Raw genomic sequence first — 19184 nt, forward strand, 5'->3', positions numbered from 1 at the left:
CAAGTTCAAGTCCTCCAACGTTACTCTACTAACTCTCCTGACTGCTTTGTCGGACAAAAATGGCGGATTCGGCGGATTATGATTGGTCAGATCGCCTGTCAGTCAAACTCCCTGCGAAGAGTCAATTCAGATATGCTAGTATCCGTTTGGTTTCTGACACGCACTGTAAGCGGTCGACCAAACACAACAGACTGGACCATCTGACCAATCAGAGCAGAGTAGACCAATCACAACAGACTGGGCCAATCAGTGCAGAGTAGAGTCTTCTACTCTGATTGGTTATTGGTCTACTCTGCTCTGATTGGTCAGATGACCCAGTCTGTTGTGATTGGTCTACTCTGCTCTGATTGGTCAGATGGCCCAGTCTGTTGTGATTGGTCTACTCTGCTCTGATTGGTCAGATGGCCCAGTCTGTTGTGACTGGTGTACTCTGCTCTGATTGGTCAGATGACCCAGTCTGTTGTGATTGGTCTACTCTGCTCTGATTGGTCAGATGGCCCAGTCTGTTGTGATTGGTCTAGTCTGCTCTGATTGGTCAGATGACCCAGTCTGTTGTGATTGGTCTACTCTGCTCTGATTGGTCAGATGGCCAGTCAGTTGTGAATGGTTTACTCTGCTCTGATTGGTCAGATGGCCCAGTCTGTTGTGACCGGTCTACTCTGCTCTGATTGGTCAGACGGCCCAGTCTGTTGTGATTGGTCTACTCTGCTCTGATTGGTCAGATGGTCCAGTCTGTTATGATTGGATGGAGATCCATCTTCTCAGCGGTCTCGGTCCACTTGTTCGGTGTCACCAGGATTCGTATGGCAGCGTTCACACTTTTTCAAATGAACCGCACTAACAGAGCAATCGCAACAGGGTTCATTTTAATCCAACCAAACATGCCAAGTGTGAACACACCCTAAAATAGCATAATGGGGCACTTCAAAAGGTTAGTCTACCCAAAAGTGAGAATTGTGTAATCATTTATAATGTCACAACAACATCTAATAAACGTCCTCTGAACATCCGACATTTCTTGGCATATTTCAATCTACAATCTACAAATGACATCTTCCAGATGAAAATGCATGATCAAATCAAATAGATCGGTGATATGTGTGTAAGAACTGAGCGTTTGTGTTTTTGTGTCAAGACTCACATGTGTTTATGGTGGAACTCCATGATCTTGTCCATCAGGGCCATCTGGTCAGGGATGTAGTTGGTGTTGAGCAGATGCTGTCTGCACTGAGTTTCCTCAAAATCTCCAATCTCAGCTAAATAACACACACACACACACTAATTTAAAAAAGCCATTAATTAAAAATAGACAATTATGTCTTTTAAAAAGAGGATTAGACGTCAGATAAAGTATTATATAACATGAAAGTAAGTATACAATAGCTAGTTTTAGACAAACATTTAGACAATCTCTTTAACTGACATTTAATCATTGTGGAAAATATCATTATACATAGTATTAAATTCTTCTGTTTTTGCACAATTCGTAGTGCTGACTGCATTCGACAAGTTCAACCTTTCAACGCTGTTACCAAAGTTATTGTAAGAAAATGAATCAAATAAATATATATTTCTTTACATTCATAATACTGTAAATATAAGTTTATATAAGTGATCAAATGATCCCAAACTAGTTAACCCAAGCTGAGTGACAGCTTCATTTAGGCCGAATCTGCCACCGTGCTCTTGGTATTGTTAGTATTTTACAATAAAATTAGTGTGAAATTAGTGTTTTACAATAAAAATATGTAACACAGATCAGGATTTTCAAACATAATAATGAATGGAAAATAAAGCATATCATATAATATTTACTTAGATTGTTTTTTTTTAATGAATTACAGAATTTTAAAAAAATTTTGCCATAAGCACAGCAATAAGTGGTGTTTATTGCAACACTACAATCTTCATCTTGATAAAGTGACACAAGAGGCTGTGCATTACAGTAATTTTACCATGGGCTATTATTAAAACTCCTCTGGCACTAGTAATAATAATCACAGTAAACACTCCTTCTGCCTCATACAGCAATATAGTTTATTAGCCGAACTGTAGGCTCTCATTCGGCAAGAAGCATAGAGACTGGACGCATCAATACAGAACTCAATAGTTGTGCAGTCACAGCTGTGTGATTATGAGCTAGTTTATACCTTTCAGTCTGGCTCATCCAATCAGAATTATCGATCTATCTGAGTGAAGGCTATAGCTAGTTAAGGCAGCATCGGACACTCTCACAAATGAACATCAGTCGGCATAACTCACACTGGATGATATGAGACACCAGAAGAGCAGCGCTGACGTCGCTACAGGTGAGCCGTCCACTGGCCAGATCCTGTCTGACCTGCAGCGCAAACAAGTACCTGAGAGAGAACAGGCATATGAACACACACGCCAGAGACACATGAACGCTGACAGACGCTGAGTGACGGCTCACCTGCTCAGATCCTCCAGCAGCAGAGAGTGATCCGGGGGGAAGAATTTCACTACAAACCGGAGGACTGTGTGCTTGGGCCCTGGACACACACACACACACACACACACATAAGCCTTGCATGAATGTGTTACACTCAAAAGCAGAGACTGGTATGTTTTGTGGAAACCTCAGGGAGATAGTTAACTCTCTCTCTCTCTCACACAGACACGCACACACACACACACACACACACACACACACACACACACACACACACACACACACACACACACACACACACACACACACACACACACACACACACACACACACACACACACACACACACACACACACACACACACACACACACACACACACACACACACACACACACACACACACACTCACTCACTCACTCACTCACTCACTCACTCACTCACTCACTCACACACACATACATTCACACACTAACACTCTCACACACACACACACACACACACACACACACACATAAGCCTTGCATGAATGTGTTACACTCAAAAGCAGCGACTGGTATGTTTTGTGGAAACCTCAGGGAGATAGTAAACTCTCTCTCTCTCACACACACACACACACACACACACACACACACACACACACACACACACACACACACACACACACACACACACATTCACTCACTCACTCACTCACTCACTCACTCACTCACTCACTCACTCACTCACACACACACACTCACACTCTCTCTCTCACACACACATACACACACACACACACACACACACACACACACACACACACACACACACACACACACACACACACACACTCACTCACTCACTCACTCACTCGCTCACACTCTCTCTCAAACATACATTCACACACTAACACTCACTCACTCACACACACACACACACACACACACACACACACACACAAACACACACACTAACATTGACGCATGCACACACACACACACACACTAACATTGACGCATGCATGCACACATGCACGAACACATTCACACACTAACACTCTCACACACACACACACACACACACACACACACACACACACACACACACACACACACACACACACACACACACACACACATAAGCCTTGCATGAATGTGTTACACTCAAAAGCAGAGACTGGTATGTTTTGTGGAAACCTCAGGGAGATAGTTAACTCTCTCACACACACACACACACACACACACACACACACACACACACACACACACACACACACACACACTCACTCACTCACTCACACTCTCTCTCAAACATACATTCACACACTAACACTCACTCACACACACACACACACACACACACAAACACACACACTCACACACTAACACACACTAACATTGACGCACGCACGCGCGCATTCTCACACACACACACACACACTAACATTGACGCATGCACGCACACACACACTAACATTGACGCATGCACGCACACACGCACGAACACACGCACACACACAAACACAAGCACACACACACGCACACACAGCAGTGAGGCCTCTTACGTGTGATCTGCTTTCTAATGGGCTTTAGTAAATCCAGCCAAACCTGTGGAGTAAAGCACACAGCAGAGATGAGTACGACTGTCACACAGATCTTTATTTAGGCCTCACACAACACAACCTCAGCGTCTCACACCAGATGAATACACTAACGTACAACTGCCCACTTTGATGTAATAACTACAACTATTTGATGCTCATCTCACTGAGCTCCTACAGCAGCAACAACCCGTTTCATTATAAAGGTCAGAGAGATGGTGGAAAAGTAAACGCTTACCATTCTTCTGTGACGGCTCTGGAACTCCAGGCCAAAGTAATCGCCTTCAACAAGGTTCAGATGCAAGCAGACCATCTCGAACAGAACCCGCCCAGATGAGCGATGCTGTGGACAACAACACACACACACACGCTTTCAGAAAAGTCCAAGTTAGAAGCAAACAGGCTTGAAGCCCAAACCTCTTAAACATTTTTATTCTGAATCTAAGGTTCTGCAAAAGAGCTTTCAGCATTGCATGTTGTCTGGACTGTTTTATTAATCATTCAGGCACACACAGTATAAACACACAGTCTCCTTGTGAAAAAGAAGTACATACTTATTTTACAAGAACTTATTACAGAAATAATATACTCTAAAAGAATATAATTAAGTGTGAACTGACTAATGTTTTCAGACACTTAATTGCATGTTAACTGAAAAATGTATTATAGTTTAAGTGCTTTTCACCCACTTAAGTAGGACTTAAGTACATTTGCATATGTAATTATTTTTAAAAGAGTTCTTAAGTGTGTTAAGTAGTCATGAAAGTGTCTCTCTTTAAGTACACTTAAGTGACCTTTTATTATTATAATATTATTATAATTATCTGCAATGCAAAACATTTTTAAGATTTTAAGTACACTAAAAGTACTTCAATACAATTAAGCAAATGCAAGATACAGCTAAGAATTCTTACACCGTATCCTAATCAAGTTTCCTAAACAGATTTGTCTGCCCACACTGAGAGCAAAAAAGCTTTGTGATGTGGCAAACTCACAATAAGAGTATATTGGAGGTGACTCTTGAATTCTGGACCAATGAGATTTGGTTGTGGCTTATGGGTAGGAGGACTATGCAGTGTAACACAAGAAATAAACACCAACCTCCTCTGATTAAAGCGGCGCTATGCAGTTTTGGCTCGCTTTTTGCTCGCAGGTTTCTCTATAGAGCTCCCCCTACAGTTTAGGAATAGATATTTGACAACACTGTCGTCAAAACTCGTTGAAACCCCTGGTCATGTGCATTTGTTTTCAAAGAAGCCGGCGAACGCACGGAGCCATGTCCACTGAGGTATGTATGATACACAGAAGGCTAGCGTATAAATGTATGTGTGCAGTGCCGTAAAGCAATTCGCTACATCACGAGACCTGATATCACGCGATACTTCCTGACGCTGAGGCGGCCCGCCGGCCCAAAGTTGCAAGGACCGTCAGCGAGACGGCCACCATTCAACCCCAAAAAAGTCATATAACCATTCCAATTACTCGGAAGCTGTTCAGGTAAGGTAAATTAAGCTAAAAAAAACTGCATAGTTCCCCTTTAACAGAATTTATTGCTTATTGGAATCTATGCTGTCCTGCAACAGCGCAGACTGACGGCCCAGACAATACACTTCACTGACATCATCACCACTGCCCCGCCCCCTTCTGCGGAAACTCAAGTCTGAGCAAAGACCTGCACCAATGACATGAGATCTGGAACATTCCATCCTGGTGAACATTCCATCCGGTTCCCATGGAAGATTGAACGGTTGCCATGGTTATCATAACCGGGGGGCAAGATTATTAACTCATCATCTCACTGCACAGAGACACATCATAAAGACAGAGAGAGAGAGAGAGAGAGAGAGAGAGAGAGAGAGAGAGAGAGAGAGAGAGAGAGAGAGAGAGAGAGAGGTCATAAACAGAGAAAAAGGTCTCAAGGGAAAGACCATAAGAAAGGAAATCTGAACAGAATAGAGCAAGAGGGAGCCAAACAAATGGATATTTCTTAAATAGATGGCTATCATATTTAATTTTCTTATAGGCACACACACACACAAACACACACACACTAGGACCACAACAAAAAACAATACAAATAATATCAGTAATGAAAATATTTGGCAATGAATGTCATTATCCATTAATTGGGTCTGTGCTTTTATATCGTCTGAAGAGAAACACTGTGAATTTCAATGGTGTATATTTGCTCAAAGCTAATTTGCACTAGCATATAGAGGACATTAATGCTTAAAACATAAAATAAAAGCCCAAATTTTGATTTCATGGGGCCTTTAAACCTTTTTAGTCACAATGTTAACTTGGCATACTGTTTAAAGGAAATAACTGGCCAAGAAAGATAAATGTACTTTCAAAACAGTTAGCTGCAGCGCCAATACACACATTCGTTTGTCTGACTCTCTCTCTCTCTATCTTTGTCTCTTGCTCTACAAACAGAACTGACCCATTATATCTAGTTAACATGAGCCAAGTCAATTACTGAGAGGTCACAAGATAACAGAGGCGGGTGAAAATGCCACAGGCATGTGTGTGTGTTTGTGTGTGTGTGTGTGTGTGTGTGTGTGTGTGTGTGTGTGTGTGTGTGTGTGTGTGTGTGTGTGTGTGTGTGTGTGTGTGTGTGTGTGTGTGTGTGTGTGTGTGTGTGTGTGTGTGTGTGTAGGCTATTCATTAACTCAGCCCTGCAGAAACTGGTGTTCAGTCGGTGGAAAATCACCCTGAAACATTCAGCCCTTTTGGTTTGCAAGATCTGAGAGATTTTGCAAACACAATCGTGTACAGACACAGAAATAGCAAATGGTCTGTGATAGTCACTGCTCTATTGTGTCAGGAGGACTGATTGTCTTTGCCTTACTTGCGTCTGCCTTAAAGACATGTCATTACAGATTACATCACACACACATGCATGACGCACACACACACACACACACACACACACACACACACACACACACACACACACACACACACACACACACACACTTCCCCTTCGACCACATTAATAATGAAAAATATGATTTACATTTTTCAATTCAATGCAAATTCATTTGTATAGCGCTTTTCACAATACTCATCGTGTCAGAAATCGGTCACGGCAATACTAGAGAGAGGACCCATATGCAGAATGAACAAGGGGGTGATGTTTATTGGTAAACTAGACACACAGTGGATGGTAAGGAGTGAAGACAACCCAATCAGTAGGACAGGGCACACGACAGGAGTCAGGCGGGAGAACTGAGGAGATGCGGCAGCACCAGATGGAATGAAAATACTGGAGATCAGGCAGCGGCTCAAGGAACTAGAGGCTCGGCACTTGGAGCCTAAACTGAAAGCTGTGCCAATCTTGCTGCCAGGCATGGAGAATCAGCAGTCAGGGAGGATATAGGAAGCAGGGCAAGGCAGGAACCAACACAATGACTCATAATACGCAAGACAAGACTCAAGATGATAAGACAACAAGAGATATCAAAAGATAACAAGAGCAAAATAAAATGACTAACGATACTATGACTAGAGAAGGGAGCTAGAATAAGCACTGGAGCGTAAAAGGAAATAAAAAAAGAGAGCAACTAGGCAGGGAACTCGTGGGAAAAGAAACTAAAAGTCATGAATGCTGCAAAATCGGGAACAAAAAGAAAAAACAAAAACCAGAGCAAAAGTAAAAATTGAGAACTAGACTAGAGTAATAAACTACAACTGGGAAACACAAGAACTATCACCAGGATCTAATACATGACAAGCACAGTTAAAAAAAAAACATGAGTTTGGGCAAGCAATCATGTAACAACAATGCACGCAACGAACCAGCAAAGACATGAGGGAAAAAAGTACAATATAAAGGGAGCAGAGCACATGAGGATCAGGTAAACACAAAGAAACAAATGAGGACAAGACAAGGACTAAATAAGGGGGTGTGGCAAAAGGAGGCGGGACGAGAAGAGCACAACACAAACTAACACAAACAAAGACAGAGCCATGTGCTCAGGCACAAGACTAACAAAGAAACATTTAACAAAGACAAAACAGACAAGGACCCTGACAGTTCCCCCTCCCCCCCGCCTCCAGGCGTCCACACTGGGTGAAGGAGTCCAAGGGGACACTGGGTTAATCAGGGGCTAGTCTCGCTTAGCCTGACCTTCAGTTTGACGGCAGAAGGTCTGGACTCTATCACAGCTTTTCTGGTTGGGCACTGGTGGGGATTTCATAACTGAGCAATCTGAGACAGATTTAAGGAGAGTCTCTTGATTGGGGAATACTTGGGAATGAATTCAGGGGCCATAACCGCACTGGCGGCTAAATAGGATGGCCTCTGTGACTCCCAAACCGACTTATCGCCATATGCAGCCTCCGAGGTTCTAACAGACTTGGCAGAAAATATAGACAATTCTTGAGACTTCAGGGCCGGAGCGGACTTCCTGGTTGTTCGAGTCTAGCAGGAACAGTCTTTGCAGTCTCCACTTCGATTCTGGTAGGCAGCTCAGAGGTGGCCTTTGTGGCTACAACAGGCAGGTTAGAGCGCCCTGAAATGGCCTCCATGGCAGGAGCAGCTTCTGATGAAGCAACATGACTGGCAGGAACAGTTTCTGTGAGCATCACAGGACTAGGTGGCACTTCAGAGATGGCCTCCGTGACTATAGCAGGTGGATTCGGATGCTGTGCAATGACTTGTGGCCAGAAGAGGATAGGTTTCTGAAGACATGACATGACAGACAGGATTGATTTCTGTGGGCACAACATTACTGGCTAGCTGTTCGGAGGTGGCCTCTAGGGCAATAACAGGCAGAATAAGATGCTCTGGAATGGCCTCCATGGCCAGCTCAGGAACAGTTTCTGTGGAAGAAGCTGTGCTGATTTGAACCAGTCCTGGACCAATGAATTTGGGACCTCCTGATGGGCCCTCCTGGACCACTGGGCTAGGGGCCTCCTGGACCAATGGGCTTGGGGCCTCCTGGCTCTGGCCTACCTGGATCAATGAATTTGGGACCTCATGACTCGGGCCCTCTGGGACCACTGGACAAGGGGCCTCCTGATTTGGGCCCTCATGGACCAATGGGTTTGGGGCCTCCTGACTTGGGCCCTCCTGGACCAATGAATTTGGGACCTCATGACTCGGGCCCTCTGGACAAGGGGCCTCCTGACTTGGGCCCTCATGGACCAATGGGTTTGGGGCCTCCTGACTTGGGCCCTCATGGACCAATGGGTTTGGGGCCTCCTGACTTGGGCCCTCCTGGACCAATGAATTTGGGACCTCCTGACTCGGGCCCTCCTGAACCACTGGACTAGGGGCCTCTTGACTCTGCCACTCCTGGACCAATGTGCTTGGGGCCTCCTGATTTGGGACATCCTGGACCAATGGGCTTGAGACCTCTGAAAGAAGGGCATTCGACTGCTCAGCATGGGCCCTCCTTCTCTTCTGCTTCCAGGGGCACAACAATGCATGCTTGGCCGCTTCTAGGGTCACTGTAGCTGTCTTGACTGCAAGTGTCAGTGCAGGACCCTGACATATCGTTTCAAAGCAGATTTACAGAAATGATGCTAATGCTACTTTGTTAAAACACTGCTGCTACAATAAACCCAACATAGTACAGCAATTGCACAACTTTTACTTCTGTATTGTGACAGATTTTTGAGTAAAAACTAAAAAAATTAAAATAAAACTTTTATAAATTAGCAATTGTGCCACAAAGACAAGGATTTGAAAAATAATGACACATTACTCCCGTCAACCACTGATTGGACAATCTGAAAAATCAACCTGCAAATGGCTTAAAGTTGACTCCACATTTTCGACTGGGACAGGAGAAAGCATTTTATCAGCCTTAGGATGCCTAACATACAGTATATGCTAGTGGTGGCCAGCAATATGTTTAGAGAAAGGTATACTATTTAAAGCAAGTTTAAAAAGTTAGGACATGGACAAAAACAATGTAAAAATCTAGTTTTGCAAATGTTGCCAGGGGAAATCTGCCATATGTGGAATGATGGTGAAGCACGTCAGAAAGTGAAATCTAAGGAATGTGAGATAATTGCTGGATCTTCACGTTAAATTATACTGTGCAATGCAAACAGATAGTCAGAGTGAATGACTGTGGTCAAACACAAGATACACATTGCTTTCATCATGACCCATGAGATGACAGAGAAAACAAAGAGAAAGAGTGCCATCTTTACCAGAGACATGACCAAATCAACACAATAAAACTGAGACAACAAGATATTTCACTCCAAACACTTTATGAAGATGCAAACCTCACTCTCGCTTCACAAGACAGCATCACATTTAAATTCACAGACACGGTGAACCGTCTGTTTAAAATCTCTCTTTGAGAATTACTAAGGTTCAGTCTGTCAACTTCTTGCTCAGGTAACAGCGTGAGTTTACAGTAGGACTACCTGTCACCAGAAAACTGTTGAAGAAGAATAAAAATGGGCAAAAGAGGTGTTAGAAGTATTTGGGAACCATTTCATTACTTTTCATCACATACAATCTGTTCATTACTTCATTACTTTTTAAAATAAAACCCCCTTTAACAATCGTCAGCACCAATTTTTACTTTATGTTATTGTAGGCATATAGTTAAAAAATTTTTACTTTCATGAAACCTAAGCCTGTTATACGGTGGCCCAGTTGTGCACAACACAACGGAATTTAAAAAGCACACATAAGTTCTCAACACAATGAAATTAAGAAACAACACAACAAAATGAATCCACAACACAACGGAAACTTATGTTGTGAACTTACGTGTGCTTTTTCAATTTCGTTGTGTTGTGCACTACTGGGCCACCATACTGTTAGCATCAAAAATCCCGCTTATTTAAATATTGCTCTACTAATCATGATGACAGCCACAGCCTTTCAAGAAATGACCTCTGCAAAGTAACTGTCTATTTGTCTAGCACGGTTTCCACATAACTATGAAGAAGCACAACTGTTTTTAACATTAATAATAATCAATGTTTCTTGAGCAGCAAATCAGATTTTGTTTGAAATCTTCAACAGAAACTCATTTTTAAAATCAGTGTATAGACCTTCTGTAGCCCCGCCCCTTTTCAGCGCTGTTCTGTCGGCTGATTTGTATTTTCACAGCATGAAGGTAAGATCTTACGGATTTATGAATGAACCTCTCGTTTTAAAATCTTCCCATTTGTTATGAAATCCACTTCAGACATTACAATCATGCTCATAATAACTTTATAAATCCACTTCACCAGCTACTCTTCGACAGCGATGCCATGGAGATATACGGAGCTACCGCAAAAACAGAAGTTCAAACACAATATTCTACAGATGGCTGCCCGCTTGTTTCTCATGCGCATTAGGAATATAACACTGTAATACTGCATCTGTTTCCTGGAATGACCCTGGTAATGTGTCTGAATTCAGAGCTCATCCAGCATGAATGTCAGAAACAGATGTGAATATGAGAACAAGAGTGGGAACTTTCTGCACATGCTCACAAACACATAAAGCTCCATTATACACACATACACACACACACACACAGAGAGAGAGAGAGAGAGAGAGAGATAGAGAGAGATGCCATCCTGAGGGTCACACACACACACACACACACATATATATATATATATATATTATATTTTTCTTTCTCCCTAACACTTTCTGAGAGACATTCCTCTACGCTTTTCTGCCACTTATGTGCGAGTATGTGGTGTTTGTCTTTTGGCAAGGTGTCCTACTTTTATGTCTAAAAATGTGTTCCTCACCAGCAGATCAGTATGAAGAGACGCTGGAAGTGTGTGAGTGTGTGTGTGTGTGTGTGTCAGTGACCTGATTAATCAGTACTTTTTTAGTGCTGAGTTAAAAAATAAAGATATGCAGAAATACACAAAATGATGAAGCCCTGCACATGACATGCAGAGGAAAAAGAGATATTGTGGCCTTGAATTAAGAACTTGTTTTAGGTAAACCGTGGCCTCGTTATACTCATTTGTTCACTCATTTCAATTTATTTAATCAGAATAACTTCCCCTTCCTCTTGCAGCTCATCTCTTCTCTTCTCTGATGATGAGGGCGGGGCAACCTGTCACTCACATGAGATCCACCAATAGCAAACCACAACCATCCAATCAACTCCACATGGACAAAATGAAGCCCCGCCCAACATTTGTTCTTGTTCGAGTTTCACTCAGGCTGTGTCCGAAAGCTTATGCTGTCGTTGGAGGACACATTTCAAGGTAGGAAGGCATCAAGGCACGTCCAAATTCAGTGTTAGCTGGATTATTCCCCTAAGATTCCTTCATCTGAATGATTTTTGTAGGCAGCATAGATGTGTCCTCCACTGTCTTTGATATCCCACAATCCTGAGCTTTCCATTCTGTGACAGTTGAGCTAAAAAAAAAAAAATGCTGTCTGAAAGTTGCAGTTGGCGTTCAGTTTGTGTGTAAAAGTACGTTTTTGACCAACTACATCTGATGTCATTTCTAGCGAGAAATGACAAATTAAATATTCGCTTAGTTATCACTAAAGCTCACTCTATTTTGCTGTAGATCATTAAACCATTACGCTGCCTCAGAAGTCTGTCAGAAATCAGTTTCGTGTGGTTCTTTTGTGCGCAAATATTGCCTGCAGCGAGGCAACAAGTCACAGCCTGAGCGTTCAGACGCAGCGCCAGATGTACGTCACAACAGGGAAGAAAAGAATAGAGCAGCTTCCGTTTACTGCCAACTTTAGCTAGAAGGAGGGATTAATTAATCATATGTGGGAACGAATTCTTGTTTTTTTTTTTTCCATGTCATGTGTGGGGCTCCATTCAAAATACAGAGAAAGAGAGAGAAAGAGAGAGAGCACACAGCCTACTTATAGGGAAAGCAATTGCATTATGTATGTGCATAACAGTGCATTATGGGTATTCTCAAGCTGTTGAGTGTACATTGGTTATACACTCGTGTGATTGAATGCGTGCACTCAAGAACGTCCACTATGGTTTCAGACACCACTACTAATGGCTGTTTCCTCAGATAGTGCCCTGTTTAAGGCTATAGGGGTCGAGTTCAGACACAGTGATTATGACTCAAACCAGTGTTTACTTTTATTCAGCTCATCATTACATGATTATCTGACATATTGATTGAGTCAATAAGGAGGATGGAGGAACATCCTCTTCAGGGACTTTATCATCTTCACTCACACACACACAGCTTAAACTGTAAAACAAACACAGCATGTCAGGCCAGTAATGAGCACAAACTTCAGTCCAGGCTGATCACCCAGCAGTGACTGTGCTAAAAACACACTTCTTACACACTTTATTTTGCAACGTGGAAGTGAGCTATTTTCAGAGAATTCATTTGCCACTACAGTAAAACAGCGAGAATATTTACAAAGTGCAGTAAAACAGTAAAACTCATTGCACTACACACCAGTGAGTTTATGATTATGATAATACATAAAAAAAATATGACAATAAATGCAATTTAGCAAAATCAAGCAGCATAACGGACTGTTTTTGTTCGGGTAAAAAGAACTAAGCTAATGACACCGGAAGACTCATACATTTATATTACAAATTGTGCCCAATCTTACCATAAAATATGAGGTGGATAACGTTCACAAGACTGTATATGGCAATCGTTATTATTAAATAGACTGACTGTCTGTGTGTGTGTGTGTGTGTGTGTGTGTGTGTGTGTGTGTGTGTGTGTGTGTGTGTGTGTGTGTGTGTGTGTGCAAATGTGTGTGCGTGTGTGAGAGTGTTTGTGTGTGTTGAATTCAGTCACTTCAGAGCAGCTGATGCCCAGCCAAACAAACCTTAGGACAATAAAATATCTCTCAGCTCTCTGTGGTTTCACACTTCTGCAATGTTGCAGGTTACAAGAGAAAACGACTCGGTTACTAACGTAAGCTCGGTTCCCTGAGATAAGGGAACGAGTATTGCGTAGCTTTACGCTATGGGGAAAACTCCTTTTTCTCCAAATACTGAAGCCTTTTGTAAAATAACGCAGTGCTACTGCACAGCCGTAACAGTGCAGAGACTACTCGCACGCTATTGGCTGGTCAGTGGTAACTGCACGAACCTATGGCAGAGCGGCGTAACTGCACGAACCAATCGGTGCAAAGCCCGCCGAGCTGAGTGCAGAGCCCGCCAGAATTTCAGCATAGATTCAGGTTTATCGACTGAAGCGACGAACGCCGAGTCGAGTGGGTCATAGCACGGCCGTCTACGCAATACTCGTTCCCTTATCTCAGGGAACCGAGGTTACGTTAGTAACCGAGTCGTTCCCCTTCGAATGGTTAGTCGTATTGCGTAGCTATCCGCTATGGGGAACCAATCCAATCACGCCGTGCTATGTTAAGCGTAACGACATGTTCTATGACCCAAGTTGGGATGTTTGAACAAGAGTCCAAAGCAAGGGCCTGAGTCTGACATGCCGCCTTGATAGGGCAAGACCCGAATGATGAGGGCCTGGCTCGTGCAGAGGCCGGCTCAATCATATGTAAAGGATGTGTGCCTGCAGCGCAAGGACTTCTAAGTTATAAAATGTGGCGAAGGTAGACGGCAAAGACCAGCCGGCCGACGTGCATATATCGCCATGCCAGGGAAACAGTGCGACAGCTCGCTGTGATGATTGAGCGGGCTGGATCTGGATACAGTCCGCTGGCTTGCTCGCTGTTCTGCTGTTTGGCCCTGCTGTTCACGGCGAAGAAGTCGAAGGCTTGTAGTCGAGCAGTTCTGCAAAGTCCGTAGATCGTCGTTGAAGGAGATAAACCTGAATCTATGGCGAAATCGAGCGTCTTTTATAGGCGGATGCCCCGCCCATTCTGGCGGGCTCTGCGCTCAGCTCGGCGGGCTTTGCACCGATTGGTTCGTGCAGTTACGCCGCTCTGCCATAGGTTCGTGCAGTTACCACTGACCAGCCAATAGCGTGCGAGTAGCCTCTGCACTGTTATGGCTGTGCAGTAGCTCTGCGTTATTATACAAAAGGCTTCAGTATTCAGAGAAAAAGGAGTTTTCCCGCAATACGACTGACTGTTCAAAAAGGAACTAACATATAATTGTCGATATTGGTTGCCACAGGCATGCTCTATATTTATCCATAGAACACCTTCATGAAACACTCTCACATTTCTTCACAAATCAAAGTCTCACTCACTCCTACAGCCAATACAACTATTTCCACAAAATCTATTAATAATCACAATCATGTTCAGTAGAGATACTACATTCTCGACTACATACAGTACAGGCCAAAAGTTTGGAAACATTACTATTTTTAATATTTTTGAAAGAAGTTTCTTCTGCTCATCAAGCCTGCATTTATTTGATCAAAAATACAGAAAAAAAAGTATATTGTGATATATTATTACAATTTAAAATAATTGGTTTTCAATTTATTATACTTTAAATTATCATTTATTTCTGTGATGCAAAGCTGAATTTTCAGCATCATTACTCCAGTCTATCACATGATCCTTTAGAAATCATTCTAATATGATGATTCATTATCAAAGTTGGAAACAGTTCTGCTGCTTAATATTTTTTCATAACCTGTGATACTTTTTTAGGATACTTTGATGAATAAAAAGTAAAAATAAATAAAAATAAAAATAAAAAAAAAGAAGCAAATGTTTTAAAACTAGAAATCTTTTGTAACAGCAATATGCACTACTGGTCAGTAATTTGGGGTCAGTCATTTTTTTTTTTTTTTTGTGTGAAATAAATCAATACTTTTATTCAGCAAGGATGTGTTAAATTGATAAAAAGTGAGAGTAAAGAAGATTTATATTATTAGAAAATATTTTATTTTTTTTTGAATAAATGCAGTTCTTTTTAACCTTTTATTCATCAAATATATTAGGCAGCAGAACTGTTTCCAACACTCATAATAAATCAGAATATTAGAATGATTTCTAAAGGATCATGTGATAGACTGGATGCCACATGTGACACTGAAGACTGGAGTAATGATGCTGAAAATTCTGCTTTGCATCACAGGAATAAATTATTTTTTAAAGTATATTCAAATAGAAAACTATTATTTTAAGTTGTAATAATATTTCACAATATTACTGTTTTTTTTCTGTATTTTTGATCAAATAAACGCAGCCTTGATAAGCATTAGAGACTTCCTTCAAAAATATAAAAAAATCTTAATGTTTCCAAACTTTTGACCTGTACTGAATACTCACAATATGTCAACTTGTTTGTTTTTTATATTTGCATTCAATAGCTGAATTGTGTGATGAAAATTACATTAGCCAATCATGATGCTGTAGAGACAATTGCACCAATCAGAGAGCAAATCACGCCAAAAGAGCTAACGTCCTCAGAACGTTCTGGCAAGGTTCTCTCAAAGTTATGAACAAACGTTAGCACAAAAACATTATTTATACATCATTCATGGAGCGTTTTTTCTGGAGCGTTAGACGATTGTTACCTTTTTTAAAATACTACACATTTCAGAACGTTCAGAGAACATTCAAAAGTCCACATGTTTGCAAAGAAAAATTATTTAATAACAGACAGAAACCATCCAGAAATAACATTTACATAACTTAATGGGAATGTTAGCAAAATGTTCTTATAACATATTTTTGTAATCTGTGAAGCTCCATATATCGTATATCGAGCATATCGCTCTCAAAATCCTTAAATATTTATAAATATGCATTATTTAGCAATAAACTTTAAATATATTGTTTCTATAGATATAATCAATGTTTTATATCTGTACAATAATTGATTCATTAATTTGATTCGTTCTCTTTCCCGTTAAATACACAGTCTTGTACCTTTGTCTTTTGTCATTTGTATTGCTTTAAAACAAAATTGGTAATGTTATGATTCACCTCGTAGTTCGCTTATAAAGCTTTAATGAAATCCCTATGGGAGAAATGAATGTTAAATACTTCCGGAACCAATTTTGCTGAAAAAGTAGCCCGCACCAATGCACTCAATAACACTCAGCTTTTTTTGTCCAAAGCGGTTTCAATAAGCGCCACCTACTGTCAGGGAGTGAATTCACATCCTCATTTAGCCCACCTGCCATTTTTTAAACATTAGCCTGAACAGACAAATGGCATGCGAAAATCAGACCGAACGTTCAGGTTGACGTGAACAGTCCTTACATGTCCATATATTGTAGCACAGCAGCAGAGTTGTATGGTATGATTACTCACGGATATGTGGAATATCTGCTGGGAGTCGTCCAGCAGCAGGACCCTGAGGGGCATCAGGCGTCCCGGGGGCATGGCAGGGGGCTTGTGTCCGGGCTCCAGGGTGCTGATGCCCAGAGTCTCTGGGGCCCCTAACCTCTGTCCCGCCAGCGATGTCTGGCCCTGCTCCACCATGGTCTTCCTCACTCAGCCTGCACACACACACACACACACACACACACACACACACACACACACCATACTCTAATGAGGTTTATCATTTTCTTTTGGAGACTCCTACAGCAGGTTTACATGAATCTCAGGTCAAAAAACTGTTTAATTTTCTCATAATACACATTGCATCATCTGCTCTTTTCTCACAGTGTCTGAAATGGTTCGATAAAGGTTTCAGTTGCTCTAAACCCCGCCTCTCTGTGAGCGGCTCTGCTGTGATTGGTCTGATGGGCCAGTCTGTAGTGATTGGTCTACTCTCCACTGATTAGTCAGCTGGACTAGTCTGTTGTGATTGGTCTACTCTGCTCTGATTGGTCAGATGACCCAGTCTGTTGTGATTGGTCTGCTCTGCCCTGATTGGTCAGATGGGCCAGTCTGTAGTAATTGGTCTACTCTCCTCTGATTGGTCAGCTGGACTAGTCTGTTGTGATTGGTCTACTCTGCTCTGATTGGTCAGATGACCCAGTCTGTTGTGATTGGTCTACTCTGCTCTGATTGGTCAGACGACCCAGTCTGTTGTGATTGGTCTACTCTGCTCTGATTAGTTAGATGAACCAGTCTGTTGTGATTGGTCTACTCTGCTCTGATTGGTCAGATGGCCCAGTCTGTTGTGATTGGTCTACTCTGATTGGTCAGATGGCCCAGTCTGCTGTGATTGGTCTACTCTACTCTGATTGGTCAGCTGGAGTAGTCTGTTGTGATTGGTCTACTCTGCTCTGATTGGTCAGATGACCCAGTCTGTTGTGATTGGTCTACTCTGCTCTGATTGGTCAGCTGGACTAGTCTGTTGTGATTGGTCTACTCTGCTCTGATTGGTCAGATGACCCAGTCTGTTGTGATTGATCTACTCTGCTCTGATTGGTCAGCTGGACTAGTCTGTTGTGATTGGTCTACTCTGCTCTGATTGGTCAGATGACCCAGTCTTCTGTGATTGGTCTACTCTGCTCTGATTGGTCAGATGGCCCAGTCTGTTGTGATTGGTCTACTCTGCTCTGATTGGTCAGATGAAACTTTGTAGACCTTTCACAAGCAGCTAGATGAAAGGTAATATATGAGAAAGTATAATGAAAAATGTTTAAATGAAGAGGTTGTGTATTTATAGTGATGTTTCCTCACATGTCAGTCATGTGAAGGTTACACTAGCCTTTTTGGCCTGATGTTATAGTGCTCTCATCAGACAATGAGCCTACAGTTTTACAGAGATCCAGCTTCTCATATCTCCCATTCTCTGCTCCCATCATGTTCACTGTTTATCACACATGCCAGAGCACTGATGTCATCACTTCTAAACCAGGGGTCAACGTGAGAAAAAGAGGGGAGGAAACGAGACAGGAAGAGAGAAAGTGAGCAGCTGAGAGAGTTAGAGAGAAGTCAGAGGAAAATATGGAAAAACAAACACTGATCTCTGTGGATCAGATGACCATCTGTGACTGGCTGTCCTCATTCGCAATTACATTTATCTAAGTCATCTTCAAAAGAGCCCTGCAAACACTCAGTATTCACTGGTTTGTGCTCATATATTCCTGTAGACAAGAATTTGGATTCTAATGAACCAAGGTGCAGTGTAAAAACAGACCTCTGATAAAAAATGGCTGTTGATCTATAATTTGTGCTGTGTAGTTTTATAGTCTATTATCAATAAAACATCTTTTAGTGAAGCAATAAAACACGGATCTGCTCTCAGAGGAGGGTGAAAGATCAGACCAGAGCCAGACTGCAAAAACCAACCCCACAGCTAATACCTTGCCAGTAGTCTTTAAAAAAAAATTCCATTCATTCAGTAATGCCACAAAAGCCCTGGAAAAATCAACGGCACTGATGGTGATGATCTGAGCACATCTT

The 19184-nt window shown here is 42.0% G+C and overlaps 1 protein-coding gene across 1 annotated transcript in view; it reads right to left on the minus strand.

Annotated features, from left to right (window-relative positions):
* Nucleotides 1–19184, minus strand: part of LOC311297885 (FERM, ARHGEF and pleckstrin domain-containing protein 1) — a gene marked incomplete at its 3' end in the record, with an annotated part of 55454 nt that extends 36270 nt beyond the window's left edge. The window contains exons 1-7 of the mRNA XM_084420360.1: nt 19085–19184; nt 17133–17320; nt 4233–4337; nt 3959–4001; nt 2435–2513; nt 2263–2360; nt 1142–1256 (exon numbers count right to left, since the gene is read on the minus strand). Of these exons, the coding sequence (XP_084276486.1) occupies nt 1142–1256; nt 2263–2360; nt 2435–2513; nt 3959–4001; nt 4233–4337; nt 17133–17303 (611 nt within the window). The 5' untranslated portion in view covers nt 17304–17320; nt 19085–19184. The remainder of the gene's footprint in view (nt 1–1141; nt 1257–2262; nt 2361–2434; nt 2514–3958; nt 4002–4232; nt 4338–17132; nt 17321–19084) is intronic.

Source organism: Rutilus rutilus (genome assembly GCF_951802725.1).
Source record: "Rutilus rutilus genome assembly, chromosome: 10".
In the NCBI taxonomy this organism is placed as follows: domain Eukaryota; kingdom Metazoa; phylum Chordata; class Actinopteri; order Cypriniformes; family Leuciscidae; genus Rutilus; species Rutilus rutilus.